At 34.3% G+C, this 22,627-nt stretch overlaps 1 protein-coding gene across 3 annotated transcripts in view; it reads right to left on the bottom strand.

Moving 5' to 3' along the window:
- MINDY2 (MINDY lysine 48 deubiquitinase 2) overlaps positions 1-22,627 on the bottom strand; it is an 82,653-nt gene that overhangs the window by 29,348 nt on the left and 30,678 nt on the right. For 2 of the 3 annotated variants that reach the window (XM_030318084.1, XM_030318085.1), the window contains exons 4-6: positions 18,772-18,930; positions 8,208-8,310; positions 4-146 (exon numbers count right to left, since the gene is read on the bottom strand). In XM_030318084.1, coding sequence (XP_030173944.1) covers positions 4-146; positions 8,208-8,310; positions 18,772-18,930 — 405 coding nt within the window. The remainder of the gene's footprint in view (positions 1-3; positions 147-8,207; positions 8,311-18,771; positions 18,931-22,627) is intronic. The other variant, XM_030318086.1, reaches the window with a different exon arrangement.

Consider the following 22,627-nt stretch of genomic DNA (forward strand, 5'->3'; position numbering starts at 1 on the left):
TACCTTGTATTTGGTCATGGTGCTAAAATGATTATTCCGAAAGAACACACAAAGTTCTCCTTCCTGAACCGTTGAAGTTAGTTCACATAATCCATGGTATGTCAGTTGAGTGGCTGTGTTATTTAGAAACTGCTCAGCTACAAAGCCTATGGAACCAATGCATAGTATTAGATGGAAGAATAATTTCAAAATTAATAAGTTTTTTCTATTTACATTGTGTTCCAAGTATGAAGAATGGCCAATCAAAGTAAGATTTTCCCTAGTATAACATGATTGACTCCAAATTGAAGATTCTTCTTTCTAATTTTGGTATGGAAGATGTGTCTATAGACATTCTCCATCGTAAAGAAACAGTTATGTGAAATTCTTTTTAACAATAAATGTATTTACTAATACTTCACCTACTTCCAAAAAGGATTTCAGGCACTATTAATAAAAGATAGAGACACAATAAAACTAAAAATCATTCAAACAAATAAGGCAAGAATTAGCAATTTAAAAAGTAGGTAGGAATGAAAGATGTATATCAGTAGCTACTTTCCCAATGGAAAGGTGTTGAGAAATTAAAAGTAGCCTTAACAAATTGAGTTGGTTTTAAGATGTTAACAAAGATCCCAGATAATTCTCAGTTCACAAACTGTTCAGTTTTTGCCTTAAAAAACTAAAAGTAGGTGTGAGACCAAACAGAAAACACTGAGATAACTGATGCCAGTTTTATCCTAATAGCCTCCAAACTTACACCACTCATTATGTAGCTATATCAAGTTCAAAGACAGACATGATCGTTATTGTTTTCAAAACACAATGAAATATAAAGTTTCTGGGGTTTAGCTGATCTTCATTATTTGTGCACTTTCATATTTGCAAACTCATCTACTAACTAAAATTTATTTATAAATACAAAATCAGTACTTGCTATGCTTTCAGGGTCAATCTTGGATATGTGCAAAGTGGCAAAAAATTTGAGTCACTCAAGGCACACATTCTCCACTGAGATCAAAAAAGGCAGCATTCTGCTTCTTGTTTCAGCTTTCTTACCAAAACAGACTCCTCACCATCTAGTAGGTGTGCTTTCTTGGGGTGATTTTTACTGTGTGAAATGGCCCCCAAGCATACTGCTGAACGTGCTGGGTAGTGTTCCTAAGCGCACAAAGGCTGTGACATATCTTACAGAGAAAACACATATTTTTGCAGATTCATTCAGGCATGAGTTAAAGTGCTGTTGGCCATGAATGTAATGTTAATGAATCAACAATATGTATTAAATAAGGTGTCTCTAAACAGAAACACAAATAAAACAAGGTATGTATTTATTGATTAGTTGATGAAAATCATGTGACCAGAGGCTCACAGGAACCTAATCTTCTGTTTCCCCTAGGAGCAGTGGTTCAGTATTCACTAATTCAATGTTCATAGACACTTTATAGAACATAACTACCAGGACTAATGAGAATCTCTATAAATATTTTGAAAGGGTTCTTTCCTTCTTTCTCTTTCTTCATCCTTTTGCTCCCTTCTTTTAATAAGGAATGTCTCAGAAGCAATGAGGGTACGTGTGGTGGAAGAGAATGCCCTAAACAGTTGTGTAAGTGGGCAGGGAGGTACAGATATAGGAAGGAAAGATGAACTTATGTTAAGAAACTGACACGTCAACAAGAAATTGAAAATAAACTTGGGTAGGGCCAGAAGCAGCTGGATAACATAGGTTTATTCCACTCCCTCTCCATCCCTCACCCTTATTGCCCAGCTATAGCATTTCAAGCTGCAAAGTGAGTGTAAAAAGCTACCATTATATCAAACTATTCCAAGGAATTGGTTAAGGTCGGAGGGGAAGTGCAAAAAGTTATACAAGAGGCCCCGGCCAAAGGAAATTTATAGCCCAATAGTAACTTCTTGGGTTTATACATTTAGAAGAGCTCCCCTCTTCCATTATTATCATTACTTTGCCCAGTACTAAGTTATTGGGTAGAATGCATTAGTTATATACTAAAGCACTTGCTATATAATAGTTTTAGTTTTAAGCACTATACCTATGCTGAGAAGTACCACTGTTCTATATAATACATATTATATATTTATATTTTATATTTATATTTATATGTATATATATACATATATATATACATATATATATATAAAATATGTGTAATGCTTCCTTCAGAAAGATATTTATGAATGCTCCTCCCACAACTCCCACAACGTCCTCTCTACAAATCCCTTTCAAAAAGATACGAAAATTCAGTGGAGATTACTGAACTCACAACATTATTTATGTGTGTGAAATTAAATAATGCAACATTAGAAAGGTCTTTCTCAGCTACTTTATTCTACAGAATAGGACATCAGCTCAGAAAGAATACATGACTTGCTCAAGGACATAAAGCTAGTTATAGCAATAGTCTATAGTCTACAGTTATAGACTAGAACCCAGGAGCATTATTAGTATTAAGTTTAAAATTTTAGTGCTGATTACCATAAATACAGATTGAATTCTATTTCTCCCAAGCCATAAAGCATATCCTGATTTAGACTTATAGAGAACAATGTTACCTAATTCCTTTACCAACTCTTAAAATGACCCCTGTGATTTTCATGGAATATTCGAAAGCCTAATCTAGTTTCAAATCTTCATAACTAATTAAACAAATTTTGGTAAACAATTCTAAGTGTTACACAGCACTTTACTTATCTGTATTGCTTTTAAAATGAAAGTTTATTTGCAACATTTAGCTTAAATTTCAATTTTAATGTTCTTGATACTATTATTAATGATACCAAAGGTAAAAATTAATATAATGGTAATAAGAAAAATATGCTACTAAAAGTATATTTAAGTTAAAAATTGTTTTCTTGACACTAGTTTTGAAAATATTTCTTCATTCCAGAAACTCGATACTAAATTTATCAAATTACTTTCCTCTATTACTGAAGAGTTTAGAGAACATAAAAGTACTAAGTATCTTAAAGGAACTGAAATTAGAGAGGCACTAAAATTAGGCAAAAAGGAACAAAAAGAGGATATAGGAGAAAAGGAAACTTGGCTTATTTTTAAATATTGACTAGATTTGGCACTAAGATTTGTGCTCAAATTTAAACTCAATCAGAACTTTGTCACAGTGATAGCTTTAAACAATGACTGCCTTTTTGGTTCATCTACTGTCGATTTTCAAAAATCAAATACATTACATCAATATTTTTTCTCAAGAGGATGGGGCAAAACAATCCCTTTTACTATGACAAATGCCCAGATTTCCGTTGAAAATATAAGGGCTCATATGATTTGATGCCAGGGATGTAGTAGGGACCCCAGAACATTCTATTGTGCCATAAAATAAGGAAGAACTCAAGAAATGAAGAGACATTACTAAAAAATATGGGGAGCTCTGGGGGGCTCAGTCGGTTAAGTGTCTGACTTTGGCTCAGGTCATGATCTCACCTTCCTGACTTCAAGCCCCACATTGGGCTCTGTGCTGACAGCTCAGAGCCTGGAGCCGGCTTCAGATTCTGTATCTCCCCGTCTCTCTGTCCCTCTCCCACTTGCACTCTGTCTCTCTCAAAAATAAACATTAAAAAAAAAAAAGGAAAAAAAAAAAGAACATGGATCCAGGTTGAGAGGACTCCATTAGATATATTTGAGATAATTTTAAGCATCAAAAAGAGTAATGATAATAATGGATTAGAACACACTGAATAAAAAAGAATCCATGAGTCTACATTGATAAAAAAAATTTTTAATGGGGGAGGAGAAAACATTTATTTTTATAGAAGAATGCCAACTAATAAATGTAGAAGGAATAATAGAAATACCATAACCACTACAGTAATAGTTTATTCAGACAAGAATCAATGAATGCCAATTGTACTGGGTGAAAGATTACTAGGGAACAGGATATTAAAAGTTTCAAAGTTTCAAAGCACAACATCAGAGACTACTTACTAATTACAAAAGATAAAGAACATCTTTACAACAAAAAGATCTAGCAGAGACCACCTTAATCATACTTCAACATCACCAATAACGGAAGGAGCAGACATCTTGTGCCACCTGATTTGATGCACTGGGAAAGACACAATATCACCTATATAGTATTCCCACCAAAAATATATAACTATGGGGCGCCTGGGTGGCTCAGTCGGTTGAATGTCCGACTTTGGCTCAGGTCATGATCTCGCGGTGTGTGAGTCCAAGGCCCGCATCGGGCTCTGTGCTGACAGCTTGGAGCCTGAAGCCTGCTTCAGATTCTGTGTCTCCCTCTCTCTCTGCCTCTCCCCAGCTCATGCTCTGTCTCTATCTCAAAAATAAAACATTAAAAAAAATTTTTTTTAAATATATAACTATTCTACTCATAAGTAGACAATCAAATAAATCCATAATGAGGACTATTCTACAGAAAATTGGCCTGGACTATTAACAAAAGTCAGTATCAGAGAAGACCAAAAAGAAAAAAAGAAAAAAGATTAGGGATCTGTTCTAGATTACAGGAAACTAAGTTGATTTGATAAATGATTCTTGATTAGAACCCACAATGAAAAAACTTAAGAGCTATACAGGGCATTATTGGGACAACAGGAAAATTAAGAATATGAACAGTATATTAGATAAAAGTACTGTATCGATCAAAAAAAAAGTATTGAATCGATGCTAAATTTCCTGTGGTAATTTATTGTGACTACATAGGAGAATTCTTTGTTTTTAGGAGATAAATGTTTAAGGACTAATGGGCAAAGTGCTGTGATATTTGTAATTAACACCCACATGGTTTAGGAAATAGTGTGTGTGTATGTATGTATGTGAACAGAGAAAAAAAGCAAAACTTCAATATGTTAATAATTGGTGAATTTGGGCAAAGTGCATACATATAATCATTGTTACTATTCCAACTTTTTTATGGGTTTGAGAGTTTTCAAAATAAACAGGAAAAAATCAGTATTTAATCAGAAATAACGTGAATTCAAACTATAATCTTTAGTGTTTACGGCACATGATAAAGACTTGATAAGTATTTGAATAAATAAATATCATGGAATTATTTAAGCATTGTTTTAAACTTAGGAATAATTGTCAAAGGAAAAATTATACCTGAGAAAGCATCCGGAATTAAGTGACGATCTCTGGTGAAGTCTAGCAGCTGCTACTGTGCTATTTTTTTCCTTATTGATTTTTGCTGCCGTGCCACACCTATCATTATACCAAGGATAATGTATAATGGCAAAAAAGTACTGCCATCCAGAAGAGGTAACAAATAATATATACTCTATGTACATGTGAAAGTTCTGTACTTTTGCTTACAAGGTATTGTCATCAAAAGAAAAAAATGTTACCTGAAAGAAGGTGAAAGAATATCTAATTCTACTTAACTAACATTGCTTTTTCATCAAAAAAGAATGATAGTAAAAATATTTCTGGTGCCTGGGTGGCTCAGTCGGTTAAGTGCCCGACTTCGGCCCAGGTCATGATCTCATGGTTCGTGGGTTCGAGTCCTGCATCGGGCTCTGTGCTGACAGCTCAGAGCCTGGAGCTGGCTTATGATTCTGTATCTCCCTCTCTCTCTGCCCCTCCCCTGCTCACACTGTCTGTCCCTGTCTCTCAAAAATAAATAAATATTAAAATATATATATATTTCTTTCTTGTATTCTGTACCTTAGGGTAATGAAATATTTGAATTAAAAAATAAGGAGATCACCTGAGATTAAAGCTTAATACCTTTTAATAAAGAAGGATTAGATATAAACTACCTCTTAGATATTTTATTGATTCAGAAGGAAAGTTACAGGTGTGGGTCAAACAGAAAAAGCAGACTCCTTCAGCTGAACACTATACCTAAAAAAATATGAAGAAGAAAACAATGGAGGAAAGCTAATTGCTACATTAAAAGTAAAAATATCCATTGTGGCCTTTTCTTTCCTATACTATTTCCTAGTGCCTATACAAGTAACCACTCGAACTGAGTAATTACTTCAGGCTACACATTTGTAGTTTCTTATAAACAAAAAACTAGTTTAGCTTTTTAATTGTACTGAATTCCAAGTATAATTATTCCTTGATATAAAAATCTGATATGCAGAATTCTACCATTACAAAATTCATATATCAAGGAATCCATCAATTCTGGTACATATTACCCAAAAATTCTATAGCATTAAAGAGGATGATTCCTTCCTTGATTTAATCAAGGAGTTCTTCTCAAGTTATAACTATATAAATTAGTTATAATGGGGCACATGGGTGGCTCAGTCGGTTAAGCATCCGACTTTGGCTCAGGTCATGATCTGGTGGTTCGTGAGTCCGAGCCCCACATCAGGCTCTGTGCTGACAGCTCAGAGTCTGAAGCCTCCTTCAGACTCTGGGTCTCCCTCTCTCTCTGCCCCTCCCTGCTCACACTTTGTCTCTCTCAGGAAATGAATACACATAAAAAAAAATTTTTTTAAATAGTTATAGTTTTTTGTAATCCTGGGGAATCAATGTTAGAGAAATAGGAACATTAGTTATAACAGCAGGTCAAGAAAAAGAAGAAGTGATAAAGGGACTGGATTTGTGTTGTTGGGGGTGCTAATGTTCACTTTGTTAATTAGTGTACTGCCTAAGTCCTACCCTAGTAACATTATAGCCTGCCTTGGGAAAATTGCTGTCAACAAGCATTCCCTACAGCTTCATACCCTATAAGCCTATTCACCAAAATATCACTTCTCTAGCTATCAATCCATCTGTTAACACTTTCTGAATCCTATTGTTCCCTAAGGTACTACAGAATAGCATATTGGAAGTTACTGAGATAGCTGGAATCTACACATGGCAATTTTCTTTATAGTCTATTTAATATTTTTAGGAATATATAGTAATGAGAGTTTGGATCAAGAATGGAAAGTTCTAGGGGCAGCTGGGTGGCTCAGTTGGTTAAGTGTCCGACTTCGGCTCAGGTCATGTTCTCACAGTTTGTGGGTTTGAGCCCCGTGTCAGGCTCTGTGCTCTCAGAGCCTGGAGTCTGCTTTGGATTCTGTGTCTCCCTCTGCCCCTCCCCTGCTCATTCTCAGTCTCTCTCTGTGTCTCAAAAATAAATAAACGTTAAAAAAAATTTTTTGTTAAAGAATGGAAAGTTCTAGTGAGTAGAATTTTATTAATTGGAAGTTTTTTTTTTTTTTTTAATGGCTTTGGTTACTCCCCTCGCCCCTATAATTAAACTTTGTTTCATTGGGTTGCAGTGAAAGAGTTGTCATACAAATCAGTGACTGATATTCCTGTATACTTACGTGTTTATTCCATGTAAAAATCCAAGATAAGTCTCCACTAAAATACTCTGTATTTTCTTGCTACTTACTTCTTGAATAAATGTGTTAAACTTACAGATCTATTGACTAATATAATTAGTTGGGTTCTGATTAATCAATATAGTATGTAATTCATGTACCTATTTTCTTTTACATGTTCTATCTCTTGTAGTCACTTAATTTTTAATGTGGTGATTATAATCAACTTTTAATATACCCCATGTAAAAGAACTGTGTCTGAGAGACACAGTTTCTCCTATTTCTCGTGATTTCTCTTTCTTTTGCTTACCCTTTAAACAGAGGAGAATAGCAGCCTGAGTATTTGTGCATATTATGAGAAAGTGAAGTAGGTGGTAGGAAAGGTATATCCAAATACTACGGCTCCTTACAGCATTCTGGTTTCAAATACGCTCTTCCCTTCACTGATCAGAACACAGCTAAAAAAACATGAAACTATTTCTATACTGACAAATTTAGCAATTTTAATTAGCTAGGGACTAGGAAAACTGATGATCAGAGTATACTTTGATTTAAAATCGTGTTTTAATATACTATATACTAAAATGAACACTTAAGCATATAATACTCATTTCAGTCAACTAGGGGATGAATTATAAAATTCACTCAGTACTCCCAAATAATAATCCTAACCCTTTTTTTCAAAAAAGAGTAATTATCAATAACTCCTGGTTAATTGACCTTATCAAAGCTAACAAGTGATTCCAAAGATTTTTAGTAGAATCCAGGCCTGATTCTAGAAGTGAAAAGTGTTCTAGAAAAACCTTTCACTGGTATCTTTATGAATAATTACTTCTTTGAATTCCCACAGGTAGCATCACTTGTATTTTTTAGAAGTCTTATTTATGACACTTAAAAGATATTAAATTATAAGACAAGTTATTTTGCCAAGAATATGTCAGGTAATAGCAGCACTCACCCACCTTCACTAACCAGCTCACTATTGTCTGACTGCTTACAAGAGATGATCTTCTCCACTAGCTGGTTGTAGCTGCAGTTACCAACAGCTTTTACAATGTCATCAATCTAGAAAACAAATGACTGTCTCACTAATCACAATAAGATTAAAAACAATAACAAAGAAACCCATATCATTCTTTAGGGTTTTATTCTAATATTATATTAAGTATAAAAGTATTACTTATTAAAAAGAAAATCAACACCCGTTTTTAATTTTGTTTACATCTCACTATAACATATTATGAAAAATATTGCTTAGCTATATTCAATTATGCAAAAATAATGAAATGGGATTATTACATACAACTTTATTTCTTAAGTTGTAAAGATGCATTTAAGTGATTAAAATAAAAAGCAAACTATTTCAGGAGGAAAAATAAGAAAATTTCAGGGTTTTTTTCCTAAAAAATTAATATTTTGCATTTAAAACAAGGCAAATCTGAAGATATTAATTTATGGGATTCACAAAATTTTCCCATTTTATTTATTATTTAGTTCATAGCAAAGTATAGTGGAGATATGAGTAGATATAACTATGTCATTTTCCTGAAGAAAAGTTAATATTGTATTAATCAGGGACAGCATTTGCCTCATGAGTCTTACTTAAACTCTTTGTCTTTGGCAGTCTAGTAGAAAAGTAAATGTAAAGTTTAAGCTATAGGAGAATAAAACTGGGCATCTCTACTCTCCTTCCATTATACTTTGCTCTGACTACTGAAGAAAAATAGGTTTCTGATGGCTAAACAACTTGTTTTGATTGTCATCCCATCTGTAAAATATACTTACTTATAAACAATTTACATGTACTACTATATTGATATATATATATATATATATAATAAAACAAATATAAATTAATACGTTGACATAAAATAAGAGGGCCATTGTTTTCTTCCTATATCCAAATGATCCTTCTTAAATACTTACTCTTTGAACACCACAAGTCTTCACATATAAGTGTACAAGTAATGCTCTGGACAATGGTTCTCAAACTGGGGAGCTTGTTAAAAAGATCTAAAAGAATTCCAGACTCAAGTTGCTTCTCTTCTCAGTTGTCTAAGTTTTCATTCAATTTCTGCATAGCAAAGTTTAGGAACAACTGCTCTAGGCTATGATTTCTTTGTTCCTGCAAAATTCTAGGGTGGAAAAAGCCTCTGAACCATTGTGGGATAACTGACTGTTGAGAAGAGTGTTAATTGAAAAAGGTCAAAGCAGGAAATTGTGAAAAATTGTTATATATACATATCTTAGACATTTTATGTTAAAATATGCAAAGTATTCACTTGTTAATCTTTTAATGCAGAGCCAAATAATGCCTTTTCTTTGAAAGCAGATCTTTTGGTTGATTCTATGTAAACAACACAAAAGAGTGAGACTTCTAGTTTTGATTTAAAGTGAAAACTTAGACCCTTAAGAAGCAATTTGAGGGCACAATTCCTTTAGATTTTCATTATTTTTCTTAACACTTTTACTGTTTACAGCAATTTTTTTTTTAGTGACTCAACTTCATTAAGTCTTTCCAAAGAATCTAAATTTCCGATCCTCAAGAATCCACAAAAATACATCTATAATAAATACAAAATCATTATACAAAAATCAATTGTATTGCTATAGACCAGCAATAAACAATACAAAGATTTCAAGTTTTCATAGGCAGAATCTCTACATTTTTTTTTTTAATGTTTATATACTTTTGAGAGAGAGAAAGAAAGAGAGCACGCATGAGGGCCAGGGGCAGAGAGGAGACAAAGAATCCGAAAGTGGTCAGCACAGAGCCTGACATGGGGCTGGAACTCACGAACTGCAAGATCATGACCTGAGCCAAAGTAGGACGCTTTATTGACTGAGCCACCGAAGCGCCCCTCTCTGTTAGTATTTTATTCAATTAATTCATTTGGGAGCCTTTTATGCACTACTATGTATTACATGCTGTTAGAGAAACTGCAGACTCAGCAGTGAACAAAAGAGATGGTCTATGCTTTCATAAAGTTTACATTCTAAAGACAATAAACCAAATAAACAAGACAATAAACCAAATAAACAAATATATTATATGCTAGGTAGCTATATATAGTGGTATGCAGCTGTTCTTTGTTCATTTTCAATGTATACTATTCCACAGTATGGATATACCATAATTTTTTATCATTCATCTTTTGATAGCTATCTAAATTGCTTTCAGTTTCAGGCTAACAAATAATACTGCTATGAATATTCTTACACATTTATCCTGTTCTACACATAAAGAGTTTCTCTAGGGAATATGTCTTATCAAATTGCCAAGTCTTAGGTTATGCTTATCCTCAACTTTACTAGAGAACTCCAAACTGCTTTCCAAAGTAGAAAGTCAATTTATATTTTCATCAGTGGGAAATGAGAATTCTCTACATTGTAAATCTTCTCCAACATTTAGCACTGTAAGACATAAATATTAACCGTTCTAATGCGTGTATAGTGGTATCTTATTTTGGTTTTATTTTGCATTTCCCTGATGACTAGTTCATATGTTTACTACTTGTTTGGATATCCATTCTTGTCAAGTGCATGTTCAAGTCATTTGCTTTTTTTTTTTTTTAATTGGATCAAAAGTCATGTGCTCTACTGAATGAGCCAGCCATACACCCCCTTCTGTTTGTCATCTTAAAATTCTTTTTGAAGAAAGTTTATCTGAAGAATTTTAGCTTTGTTAATCTTCTTTATTATATATTTACTTTGTATTTTAATATTTTCCGCTCTTAGAGTGGATATATAGCTTATAAATACCTTAAAAAATATTTACTTGTAGGAGCTCTTTATACATTCTGCATGTTAGCCCTTTATTTTATAAGTTATAATCATCTTCTACTCAATGGCTTGCTTTTACATTTTCTTTAGGATTTCTGTAAATAATCACAAGTTCTCAATTTTAATGTAGTCATGTTTACCAATGTTCTTCATGATTAATGTATTTGTTTTAGAAATCTTTTCGTATTAAGATCAGAAACATACTCTCAAATTTGCAGTTTTAGCTTTGACAGTTAAACATCAATGCATATGGAACAGAATTTTATTCCGTGAGTTGGGAGAAACAATTTCATTCTTTTCTAATTGGCTATCTAATTAGAAATCTGAATTGGCTACCTAACTGGCTAATTAGGCTATCTAATCTAATGGCTATCTAATTGCCTTAGCACCTTTTATTGTAAGGGCTGCCTTTCCCCTGTTGCTCTACAGTGCTTATTTATCTATATATGTATAGTCTTTTTGGCTTCTCTATTCTCTGTCATTGGTCCAATTCTTAATTACAATATTTAAAATATTTCCTATCTGGGAGACCAAGTCCTCCCTGCATGTACTGCTTCAAGAATATCACATTTTCTATTCCTGGCCCTTTGCATTTCCATATAAATTGTAGACTCCACTTGTCTCCTTCCACAACTACTCCCCATAAATCTGATGGGATTTTGTTTGGGGTTATAATGAAACTAAACTACTTTAGACAAAAAGGACATCTGTATAAATTACCTTAAAATCTAAAATTCAAGAATAAAAACCTACATTCACATAGGTCTCTAATTTCTCTCAAATTTAAAATTGTCCATACAGAGGTCTTGCACATCTTTTTGTAAGATTTATTCTTAGGAACTTATGCTATTTAAATGATGTATTTTTAAAATTTCAGTTTCTGTTTGTTACTTTATGTATTTGTTTTTTTTTTTTTTTAATTTTTTTTTTTTCAACGTTTATTTATTTTTGGGACAGAGAGAGACAGAGCATGAACGGGGGAGGGGCAGAGAGAGAGGGAGACACAGAATCGGAAACAGGCTCCAGGCTCTGAGCTATCAGCCCAGAGCCTGATGCAGGGCTCGAACTCCCGGACCGCGAGATCGTGACCTGGCTGAAGTCGGACGCTTAACCGACTGCGCCACCCAGGCGCCCCTATGTATTTGTTTTTAAAGATTTTATTTTTAAGTAATTTCCACACCCAACATGGGGCTTGAACTCACAACCCCAAGATCAAAAGTCACGTGCTCTCCCAAATAAGCCAGGCAGGCACCAACTTCTGTTTGTCATCTTAGAATTCTTTTTGAAGAATATTTATTTGAAGAATTTTAGCTTTGTTAATCTTCTTTATTATATATTTACCCTCTATTTTAATACTTTCTGCTCTTAAAGTGGATATACAGCTTATTAAGTTAATAAGCTTTTGGGGCGCCTGGGTGGCTCAGTCGGTTGAGCGGCCGGCTTCAGCTCAGGTCATGATCTCACAGTCTGTGAGTTCGAGCCCCGTGTCGGGCTCTGTGCTGACTGCTCAGAGCCTGGAGCCTGTTTCAGATTCTGTGTCTCCCTCTCTCTGCCCCTTCCCTGTTCATGCTCTGTCTCTCTCTGTCTCAATAATAAATAAACGTTAAAAAAAAAAATAAAAAAAATAGGCTTTTAATCTTTTCTTATTCATTAATATATTAATTTAGGGCTTTAAAAATATGGATTTAGTTATTATACAGTTTAAAACATACTCTAAGTTTCATTATGGTTTTTTGAACCCAAACAATTTCTATTGTTTTTCTACTGATTTCTAGCTTAACTGCACTGTGATTAGAGGATATTTTATACTCTATATGATTTCAATCCTTAAAAATTTGTGGAAACTTGCTTTATAGTCCTGTAGTAGGTCAGTTTTTGTAAATTTCATGAATGTATAAAAGTAATGTATAATCAGGTTCAAGAAAAAAACAGGAGAAAATATCATGGACAAGAGGAGACTAGGAAGATATGATGATTAAATGCAATGTAATATCCTATATTATGGAACATCAACAACACAAATTAGGAGAAAAATGGGTGAAGTGTGTGAGACCTGAAACCATAAAAATCCTAGGGGAGAACAAAGGCAGTAACTTCTTTAACATCAGCCGTAGCCATAGCCACTTCTTTCTAGATAGGTCTCCTGAGGCAAGGGAAGGATAAGCAAAACCAAACTCTTCCTTCCACAGTGAAGGAAACACTCAACAAAACTAAAAGGCAACCTACAGAATGGGAGAAGATATTTGTAAATAACATATGTGATAAAGGGTTCGTATCCAAAATATATAAAGAAGTTATAAAACTCAATACCCTAAAAATGCAAATAAAAAATGGGCAGAAGACATGAAGAGACATTCTTCCAAAGACATACATATGGCCAACAGACACATGAAAACATGCTCACCATCACTCGTTATCAGGGAAATGCAAATCAAAACTACAATGAGTTATCACCTCACACCTGTCCGAATAGCTAAACTCAACTACACAAGAAACAACAGGTGTTGGCAAGGATGTGGAGAAAGGGGAACCCTCTTGTACTATTTGCATTCCTGATGCAGCCACTCTGGAAAACAGTACGGGGGTTCCTCAAAAAGTTAAAAATAGAGAACTACCTTACAAGCCACCAACTGCATTACTAGGTATTTATCCAAAGAATACAAAAATGTTAATTCAAAGGGATACATACACCCTGATGTTTATAGCAGCATTATCTACACAATAGCCAAAATAGGGAAACAGCCCAAGTGTCCATCAATTGATGAACAGATAAAGAAGATGTGGTAAATATATACAATAGAATATTACTCAGCCATAAAAAAAGAAATCTTGTCATTTGCAATGACATGGATAGAGCTACAAAGGATAATGCTAAGTGAAATAAGCCAGTCAGGGAAAGACAAACACCATATGATTTCACGCATATGTGGAATTTAAGAAACAAAACAAATGAGCATAGGGGGAAACAAAAAAGAAGCGAGAGGCAAACTAAGAAACAGACTCCTAATTATAGAAAACACACTGATGGTAACCAGAGGGGACGTTGGTGGGGGGACGGGTTAACTAGTTGATGGGGATTAAGGAATGCATGCAGTGTGAGGAACACTGGGTGATACATGGACATGGTAAATCCGTTATACTGCACACCAGAAACTAATATTACACTGTATGCTAACTGGAATTTAAATAAAAATTTTAAAAAACAATAAAATAAATTGGTGAAGTGTGAATGAAGACTATAATATAGTTAATAGTAATGTACCAAAATTAAGTTTTGACACATGTACCAAGGTCACATAAGATTAGGAAAAATGGGTGAAAATCATTTTTGCAAATTTCCTATAAATCTGACATTATTCAAAAATAAAAAAGTTATTAATTCTTTTTAAAAATATGCATTAATTAGGTTTTCTTTTCTGCTTCTATCAATTACAGAGAAAGATATATTAACATTTTCCAGTATGGTGATCTATTGCTATTTACAATTCTGTTAAATTTTGCTTTATGTACTTTGAGATTATACAATTAGGTGCATACAATTTTTCCTTTTTTTTTTTTTTTTTGGTCAAAAACTGACCTTTATCTTTTTCTGACAGTTCCCATGGGTCCAAGGAATGAACAATCAATTAGGCATTTACTTTCTAGGTGTCTCCAGATACATATAAATCTAATTTTCCCCCCTCTTTTTACTTGCAATCTGTTTTTTATGTCTCTTGTAAATAACAAACTACATAGAATCACTTTTAACTAGAGGATTTAGTCCTATTTATACTTACCATATCTATATATTTGAATTTATTAAATCTATTCTCTCTGTTCCATCAGTTCAACATTCCTTTACCTTTTCTTTCCTCCTTCTTTTTAGATTAAATTTTCTCTCTTATACTAATCTAGAAGTTACCCACTATGTTTTCTATTCTTTTCATAGTTACGCTAAAACAGCATTATCGAATAGCACATTCTGTAATAATGGAAATATTCCAAATCTGTGTTGCTCAATAAGATATCCACTAGCCACAGGTTACTATTGAGCGGCTGAAATGTAACTAGTGCAACTCAGAAAATAAATTTTTAATTAAATTTAAATAGTCACACTTGGCTACCACATTGGACAAAAAAGTTATAGAAACTATAACATCTAATCCTACAAAGCCAAAGTTAATATTCTCCTCTTGAACAATTAATTCTAGGCCTTTAGAATACTTTACCTACCTTCCTCCCAACTTATGTTACTATGTTTACATATGCTAATGCTGTTTTTTAAAATCCCAAAAGATAATGTTATATTTGATACAGCCCACATTTATATTTATCCACATGTTTATCATTTTATTTTCTCTTCATTCACTTTTCCCTCTATCTGAGATCACTTTCCCTCTTTATAAAACCCGTGTTTAGACTTTCTACTAATGATGGTCTATTGTCAAGAAGCTTTTTTTTTTTTTAAATGATTTAAAAAAAAAATTTAAGTAATCTGTACACCCAGTGTGGGGCTTGAACTTACAGCCCCGAGACCAAAAGTCACATGCTCTACTGACTGAGCCAGCCAGGGGCCCCCAACAAGCTCTTAATTTAATTAATCTACAAAATGATTCTTCAAAGATAATTTTTCTGGGAACAGGATTACAGATTAGCATTTGTCTTCTTTCAGCACACTCAGTATATCATTTCCACTATCATCTGGCTTCCAAATGTTGCTCTTCAAGAGTTAGTTACCAATTAATGGAGACATAGCCTCTCAGTAGGTGACTCTGGTGCCTACCATCCAGAGAACTGCTGATATTTATTTGTGAGATAATTATTTGCATAATGCATAATCAGAATACAAAGAACCAACCAATTCTGAGAGAGATTTCATACAGACCTAGAGGTTTCAAACTGTTGCCTTGTTCTTTTTTCTTTCTCAGTAGCAGAATCACTCTGTCACAATTAAGTAAAACAGATAAAAATCACAGTCCTCAGGCCCTTCCAAGAGTTTGAAAACCACTGTTTATACCAGAAAAGTCTGATGAACAATTTCAGTCCTACATTTGAGTATATGCTTTTCTTTAAGCATATGAATTCAACAGTCTACCAGGCAATATATAGCTACACATATAGTCAGAGAGATAATCTGAGTACAATTTTTAAGAATTCAGGCTTAAGTTTCTCAGGCTGTCAGCTCATTTTCCTCAAGAACCTAGGCAACCTGGCACTATCATCTGCCAGGATCCAACATGGCTCACCTTGAGTATGTAAAATGTTGCACAAGGTTAGACTTTCCAGTGATGTTCTCAGAGACAGAATGCCATAAAGATAGAGACACCCCGTTTATAATAAGCCATACTTTCCTTGCCTAGACTACCAGTTGCTTTTACCAATGGACAGAGATGAAGAAACTTCCTACTGTGATCTCTCCATCATTAGGGTTAGTGCGTGCAGATATGTATGCATGCTTCATACTATCAACCAATATTTACTAAGAACCTACTATGTGCCAAGCACTGTTCTATCCAATGGGATATAAGATCCCAGCCCTCATAAAACATTCTAGTAGGAGATGAGAGTAAATCAAGTAAAGAAATAAATAGGGGCGCCTGTGTGGCTCAGTTGGTTAAGCATCTGACTCTTGATCTCAGTTCACGTTTTGATCTCACAGTGGTAAGTTCAAGCCCTGCAATGGGCTGGCTCCACATTGGGTGTGAAGCCTACTTAAAAAAAGAAAAAAGAAAAATAAATAAATAAAATTCCAGATAATATTAAGTGGTAAAGAAAATCAAATCAAAGAGGCTCATGGGAGAGTAAATGACAGGAAAAGAAGGGTGACTAATTTCAGTAAGTTGTCAGAAAGAGCCTCTTTTTTATTATTTGTTTTTAATTAAAAATTTTTTTAAAGTTTTATTTATTCATTTTGAGAGAATGAGAGAGAGCATGAACAGGGTGGAGGAAGAGAGAGGGAGAGAGAGAATCCCAAGCAGGCTCCATGCTGTCAGTGTGGAGCCCAGTGTGGGACCTGAACTCATGAACTGTGAGATCATGACCTGCGCCAAAATCAAGTTGATGCTTAACAGACTGAGGCACCAAGGCGCCCCCCAGGAAAGGCCTCTTTAACAAGATGATACTTCACCTAAGATCTGACTAATGAAGTACCAGAAACATGAAGATCTGGGAGAACAATGTGTTAGAGTAGTAGAACAATGTTCCACAGTAGGCGATCAGCTAGCACAAAAACCTGAAATAGAAATGAGCTTGATATGTCTGAAGAACAGAAAGGCAGTTAGTGTTACTGAAAGACTAGTAAAAAAAATAAATAAAAATTTAAAAAATGGGAGTATTATATGAGGGAAGGTTGGACAGATAGGCAGAACCTAGGTCATGCAGCATATCATAAAAACTCTAGTAAGGATTTTATATTTTATTTCAGTTACACTGAAGGCCTTTAAGGAAAGGAGGGGGACACAGAAATCAAGGGGAGGGTTATTTTACAAAGATCACTCTGAGTACCAAGACAATTCAATGGGGGAAAGAATAATCTTTTACAAAGAGTACAACAAATAGTACTAGGACAACTGAATAGCCACATGCAAAAGAATAAAATTGGATTCTTCCTACAGCTATATATAAAAATAACTCAAAATTGATCATATTCCTAAATATAAGCACTGAAACTATAAAACTCTTAGAAGAAGTTACAGGAGTAAATCTTTGTGACTTTGGGTTAGGCAAAACCTTCTTAGGACACCGAAAGCATAAGCAACAAAACAAAAAAAATAAATTGGCCTTTATCAAAATTAAAAACTTTTGTGCTTCAAGAACACCATCAAGAAAGTAAAAAGACAGAAGCGCCTGGATGGCTCTTGATTTCGGCTCAGGTCATGATCTCATGGTTGGTAGGTTTGAACCCCATATTGGGCTCTGCACTGACAGCATGGAGCCTCCTTGGAATTCTCTCTCTCTGCTCCTCCCTTGCTCTATCTCTCCCTAAATAAATAAATAAATAAACAAACAAACTACAGAATGGGAGAAAATACACAAACCATGTATCTAATAAGAGACTTATACCTAAAATACATAAAGAACTCTTGCAGCTCAGTAACAAAAAGACAAACAGCCCAATTAAAAATGGGCGGGGGGGGGGGGTACCTGGGTGGCTCAGTTGGTTAACTGCCCAACTCTTGATTTTGGCTTAGGTCACGATATCATGGTTTGTGAGTTCAAGCCCCACATCGGGCTCTACATTGAACGTGCAGAGCCTGCTTGGGATTCTCTGTCTCCCTTCTTCTCTCTCTCCCAAAATAAGCAAATAACGTAACATAACATAACATAACATAACATAACATAACATAACATAAATAAAAATAGGCAAGGGATCTGCAGCTATTTCTCCTAAGAAGATCTACAAATGGCCAGTAAGCACATGAAAAGATACTCAACATCATTTGCCATAAAAATACAAACAAATCCACAATGAGATATAACTTTACACCTATCAGTATGACTATAATCCAAAAGACAGAAAATAAGAACTGCTAGTGAGAATATAGACTCAACTTTGTAGTTGACTCCTAACTCCTTGAAGTTATAGTCAGTAGTCTTGGGACAGATTTAGTAGTGCAGAGGACAGTGCCCTTAACCTCACAATTTGGCTAATTTCAGGTAAAATCACAAAAATATAATAATTAGAACATATAAATCTGATTAATTTTTCAAATCAATAAATTTTTACTACATTTGTGTTTATATATTTAACATTTTTCTACTTACCTGTGGGTCCACTAACCACCCATGGTACAAAGGAATATCAAGAAGATCAAATACTATGCATTCTGGTGTATATTCAAACACTCGAACACCAGTGAATTTTACATTTACATCCAAGCCTGTCTGTAGTTTGTGCAAGATTGCCATAGCATCACTCATATTCTGAAAATAGAAAGGAGAAGGTAAAGATGAGAAAAATCAAACCACAATGACAATGACAACAACAATAGCAAAGATATTTAAATGCAGGCACATTTACTTCTAATTTTCCATTTTATCCAATTAATTCATCCCTTCAACCAATTTTTATTAAATACCTATGATGTACCAGGCACTAACCTAAGTTCTAAAGAGATAACAGCAAATAAAACAAAGTTCCTGATTTCATATAACTAATATTCTACTTTGAGAGACAGACATACATATATAATGTCAAGTATTTAATAAAAACTGAGCAGGGAAAGGACACACAGACTGACAGGGATGAGGGGCCTATTTTAGACCAGGAAGACTAAAGACAAAGTTTCTAGTCAAAGGTCTCCCACTTTTGGGTATACATCCAAACCCCAGCCATCTACCCCTGTTGTTTTCTTTTCCAAAAGAGAAAAAGCATATTCTTCAAATATGATGTCAGTGTGATCTATTTTTTTAAGTGATAAGAGCAGAAAAAGGATACATAAGGAGTGGATACTTCATTAAAAAAGTAGGGGAGGGAGTAATAAATAGTGTGTCTCTTCCCTCTCCAACGAAGCAATACTTGCACCCCCCAGGTTCATTATAGCATTATTTACAATAGTCAAGAGGTAGAAACAGCCCAAATGTCCACTGGCAGATAAATGGATGGAGACATTGTGGTATATACATACAATAGAATATTATTCAGCCTTAAAAAAAAAAAAGAAAGAAGGAAATCCTATCACATGCTACAATATGGATGAAACTTGAGGACATTATGCAGACTGAAAAAAGCCATCACAAAAGGACAAATACTATGTGATTCCACTTATAGGAAATATCTATAGTAGTCAAAATTCTGGAAACAGAAAGTAGAATGGTGGTTGTCAGGGGACGGACAAGGGGAGAGCTGGGGAGTTGTTCAATGGGTTTAGAGTTTCATAGTTTTACAGGATGAAATGTTCTAGAGATCTGTTATCAATGTGAATATAGTTAACACTGCTAAATTATACACTTAAAAATGTTAAGGGATTAAATTTTATATTGTTTTTTTTAATCACAATTAAAAACGAGCTATCAAGCCATGAAAAGACATAGAGGAAATTTAAATGTACATTACTAAGTGAAAGAGACCAATCTAAAATGGCTACATACATGAATCCAAATGATATTGTGAGAAAGGCAAAACAATGGAGACAGTAGGAAAGATCAGTGATTGCCAGGGGTTAGGAAGAGGGAGAGATGTATAGGCAGAGCACAGAAGATTTTTAGGGCAATAAAAACTTCTCTATATGATACTATAATGGTGGACACATGTCATATTATACATTTGTCAAAACACACAGAATGTTTAACCAGAATGAACCCTAATGTGAACTATGGACTTTGTGTGATATTTTGAGTCAGTATAGGTTCATCAATTATAACAATGCATCAATGAATGGATGTTGATAGTGGGGGAAGGTTGTGTACGTGTAGAGGGGGGAGGGAAAGAGGGACAAGAGGTATATGGCAACTGTGTTCTTTCCACTCAATTTTGCTGTAAACTACTTTAAAAAGGCAGGGGAGCTCTTTAAAAATGACACTTAAATAGGGGTGCCTGGGTGGCTCAGGTTGAGCATCCAACTTTGGCTCAGGTCATGATCTCACAGTTTGTGGACTTGAGCCCCACGTGGGGCTCTTGTAGCCTGAAGCCTGCTTTGGATTCTGTGTCTCCCTCTCTCTCTCTGCTCCTCTCCCGCTCATGCTCTGTCCCTCTCTCTCTCAAAAATGAGTGAGTCTTGGGAAGCTCTGTGGGGGGGGGGGGGGGGGGACAGCATTCCAGACAAAATAAGACACTAGTGCAAAAAGTGATGCAAGGAATGAGTTCGATATTTGTGTCCATGGAATAGCAAGGAGTCTTGAATGGCTAGAACAAAAATAATTAAGTAGAAAGTAGTGAGAGATGAAGTCAGAGAAAGACATAAAAAGACAGATTACAAATATTGCTGACCAAATTAAGAAGTCATTCTGTCCACATCTGTTTTTTCTGTAAATATAATCGTATTATCTATATTGAATATTTTAAAACATGTTTTTCTAAACAATTTTAATATATTAAATATAATTGTACTTACAGAGGATATATTTGATGAAACAAAAAACTTCTCCAACATATACAATTTACTATAATTTTACTGAACCCCTACTGTTAATCAGACACTGTGCTATATATGGAAGATAGAAAATAGAAGACTATGGCCTACTGGGGGCCTTATAGTAGAAAAGGTGAACCTGAAATAAAACCTTTTATAGGGGTGCCTGGGTGGCTCAGTTGGTTCAACATCTGACTTCGGCTCTGGTCATGGTCTCACAGTTTGTGGATTCAGCACCCCCGCAGGGTTCTGTTGTCAGCAAAGGGCCCACCTCAGATCCTCTGTCCCCCTCTCCCTCTTCCCCCTCACTTTCTCTCTTTCAAAAATAAACAAACATTAAAAAGAATCCTTTTATATTAAAACTAGGGACTCTCTCTGAAATCTGAAAAAGATAAATTAGGTCATAAGAACAGAATTCTGTTTTACCAAATAACATAAAATTCCATTCAAAGAAACTGTATGGACTGAAAACAAAAATTACTCAAATGTTTCAAACTTATCAATGAAGAATTTATAACAGAATAACACTGTTATATAGTCTGGCTTTTTCACCTTTTCCTAATAACTATGTTCTTCCAAAACAATATATTTTTTCAACTTTCCCCAAAGTTGAAACCTTGAAAATAATCAGCTCACATTTTCTCCCTTCAGTGTTGTAAAACTTTCATCATAGCAATGATGAATCTAAAAAAATAGTAATAACAGTGAGCAATTATAGGATTATAGTTCTACTACTACTGATTTTTCATCTATATTTGTTAAATTCTTGATTGCCAGTCACCCAATTTCCTTTAGTTACTGGGCTCATGCCTACACTTTTATACACCTTCTATATTTCTTTATAAATTATGTAGTATTAAAATAACTAAATAGACACCATTTGATAATCTCCATAAAGATTAGTAACACTGGTAAAAAATGAACATTCGTAAACAAAGAACTAAAAAGGGTAAGTATTTTGCCATTTTGTTCCTAAATCCGAATTATGGTAATAATATAAATCCTTGGGATGGTTGCTTACATCACAAGGAAGGAAGGATTACTATTGGTTCCTTTAAGCCAGTGGTTAAAGTGTTGTTCTGTTTTTTGGTTTTTTTTTTAGAATTTTTCACAAAGGTACTTCTGACATGGTGAAATATTTTCAATTTAACATGTATTTTAAAAATATACTTGCAGTCATTTAAAAACCTGTCATACACACATACAAACACACACACACACACACACACACACACACACACACACACAGAGTGCTTTCTTGTGTTGTCAGTGTATCTATCATTAAGCAAAACTGGAAAAAGTATGCTTTTTATTTATGTTACTACTTGTGATAAAGAAGTTTTAATTAGGAAGATTTCAGCCTTACATTGGTGTCTCTCAAATATAGGCTTAAACATTTTTGCTCACATAAAATTATACAAAAAAGAAGATTATTCAATCACACCTGTGGAACATTAAACAGGAGCTCAGACTCAGCCTTATCAGCTTGGTACATGCTGTTCTCAAAACTAATGGTAATATAATCATAATATAAATAGTTTAAGAGTTTA

Source organism: Lynx canadensis, chromosome B3 (genome assembly GCF_007474595.2).
Source record: "Lynx canadensis isolate LIC74 chromosome B3, mLynCan4.pri.v2, whole genome shotgun sequence".
NCBI lineage: Eukaryota > Metazoa > Chordata > Mammalia > Carnivora > Felidae > Lynx > Lynx canadensis.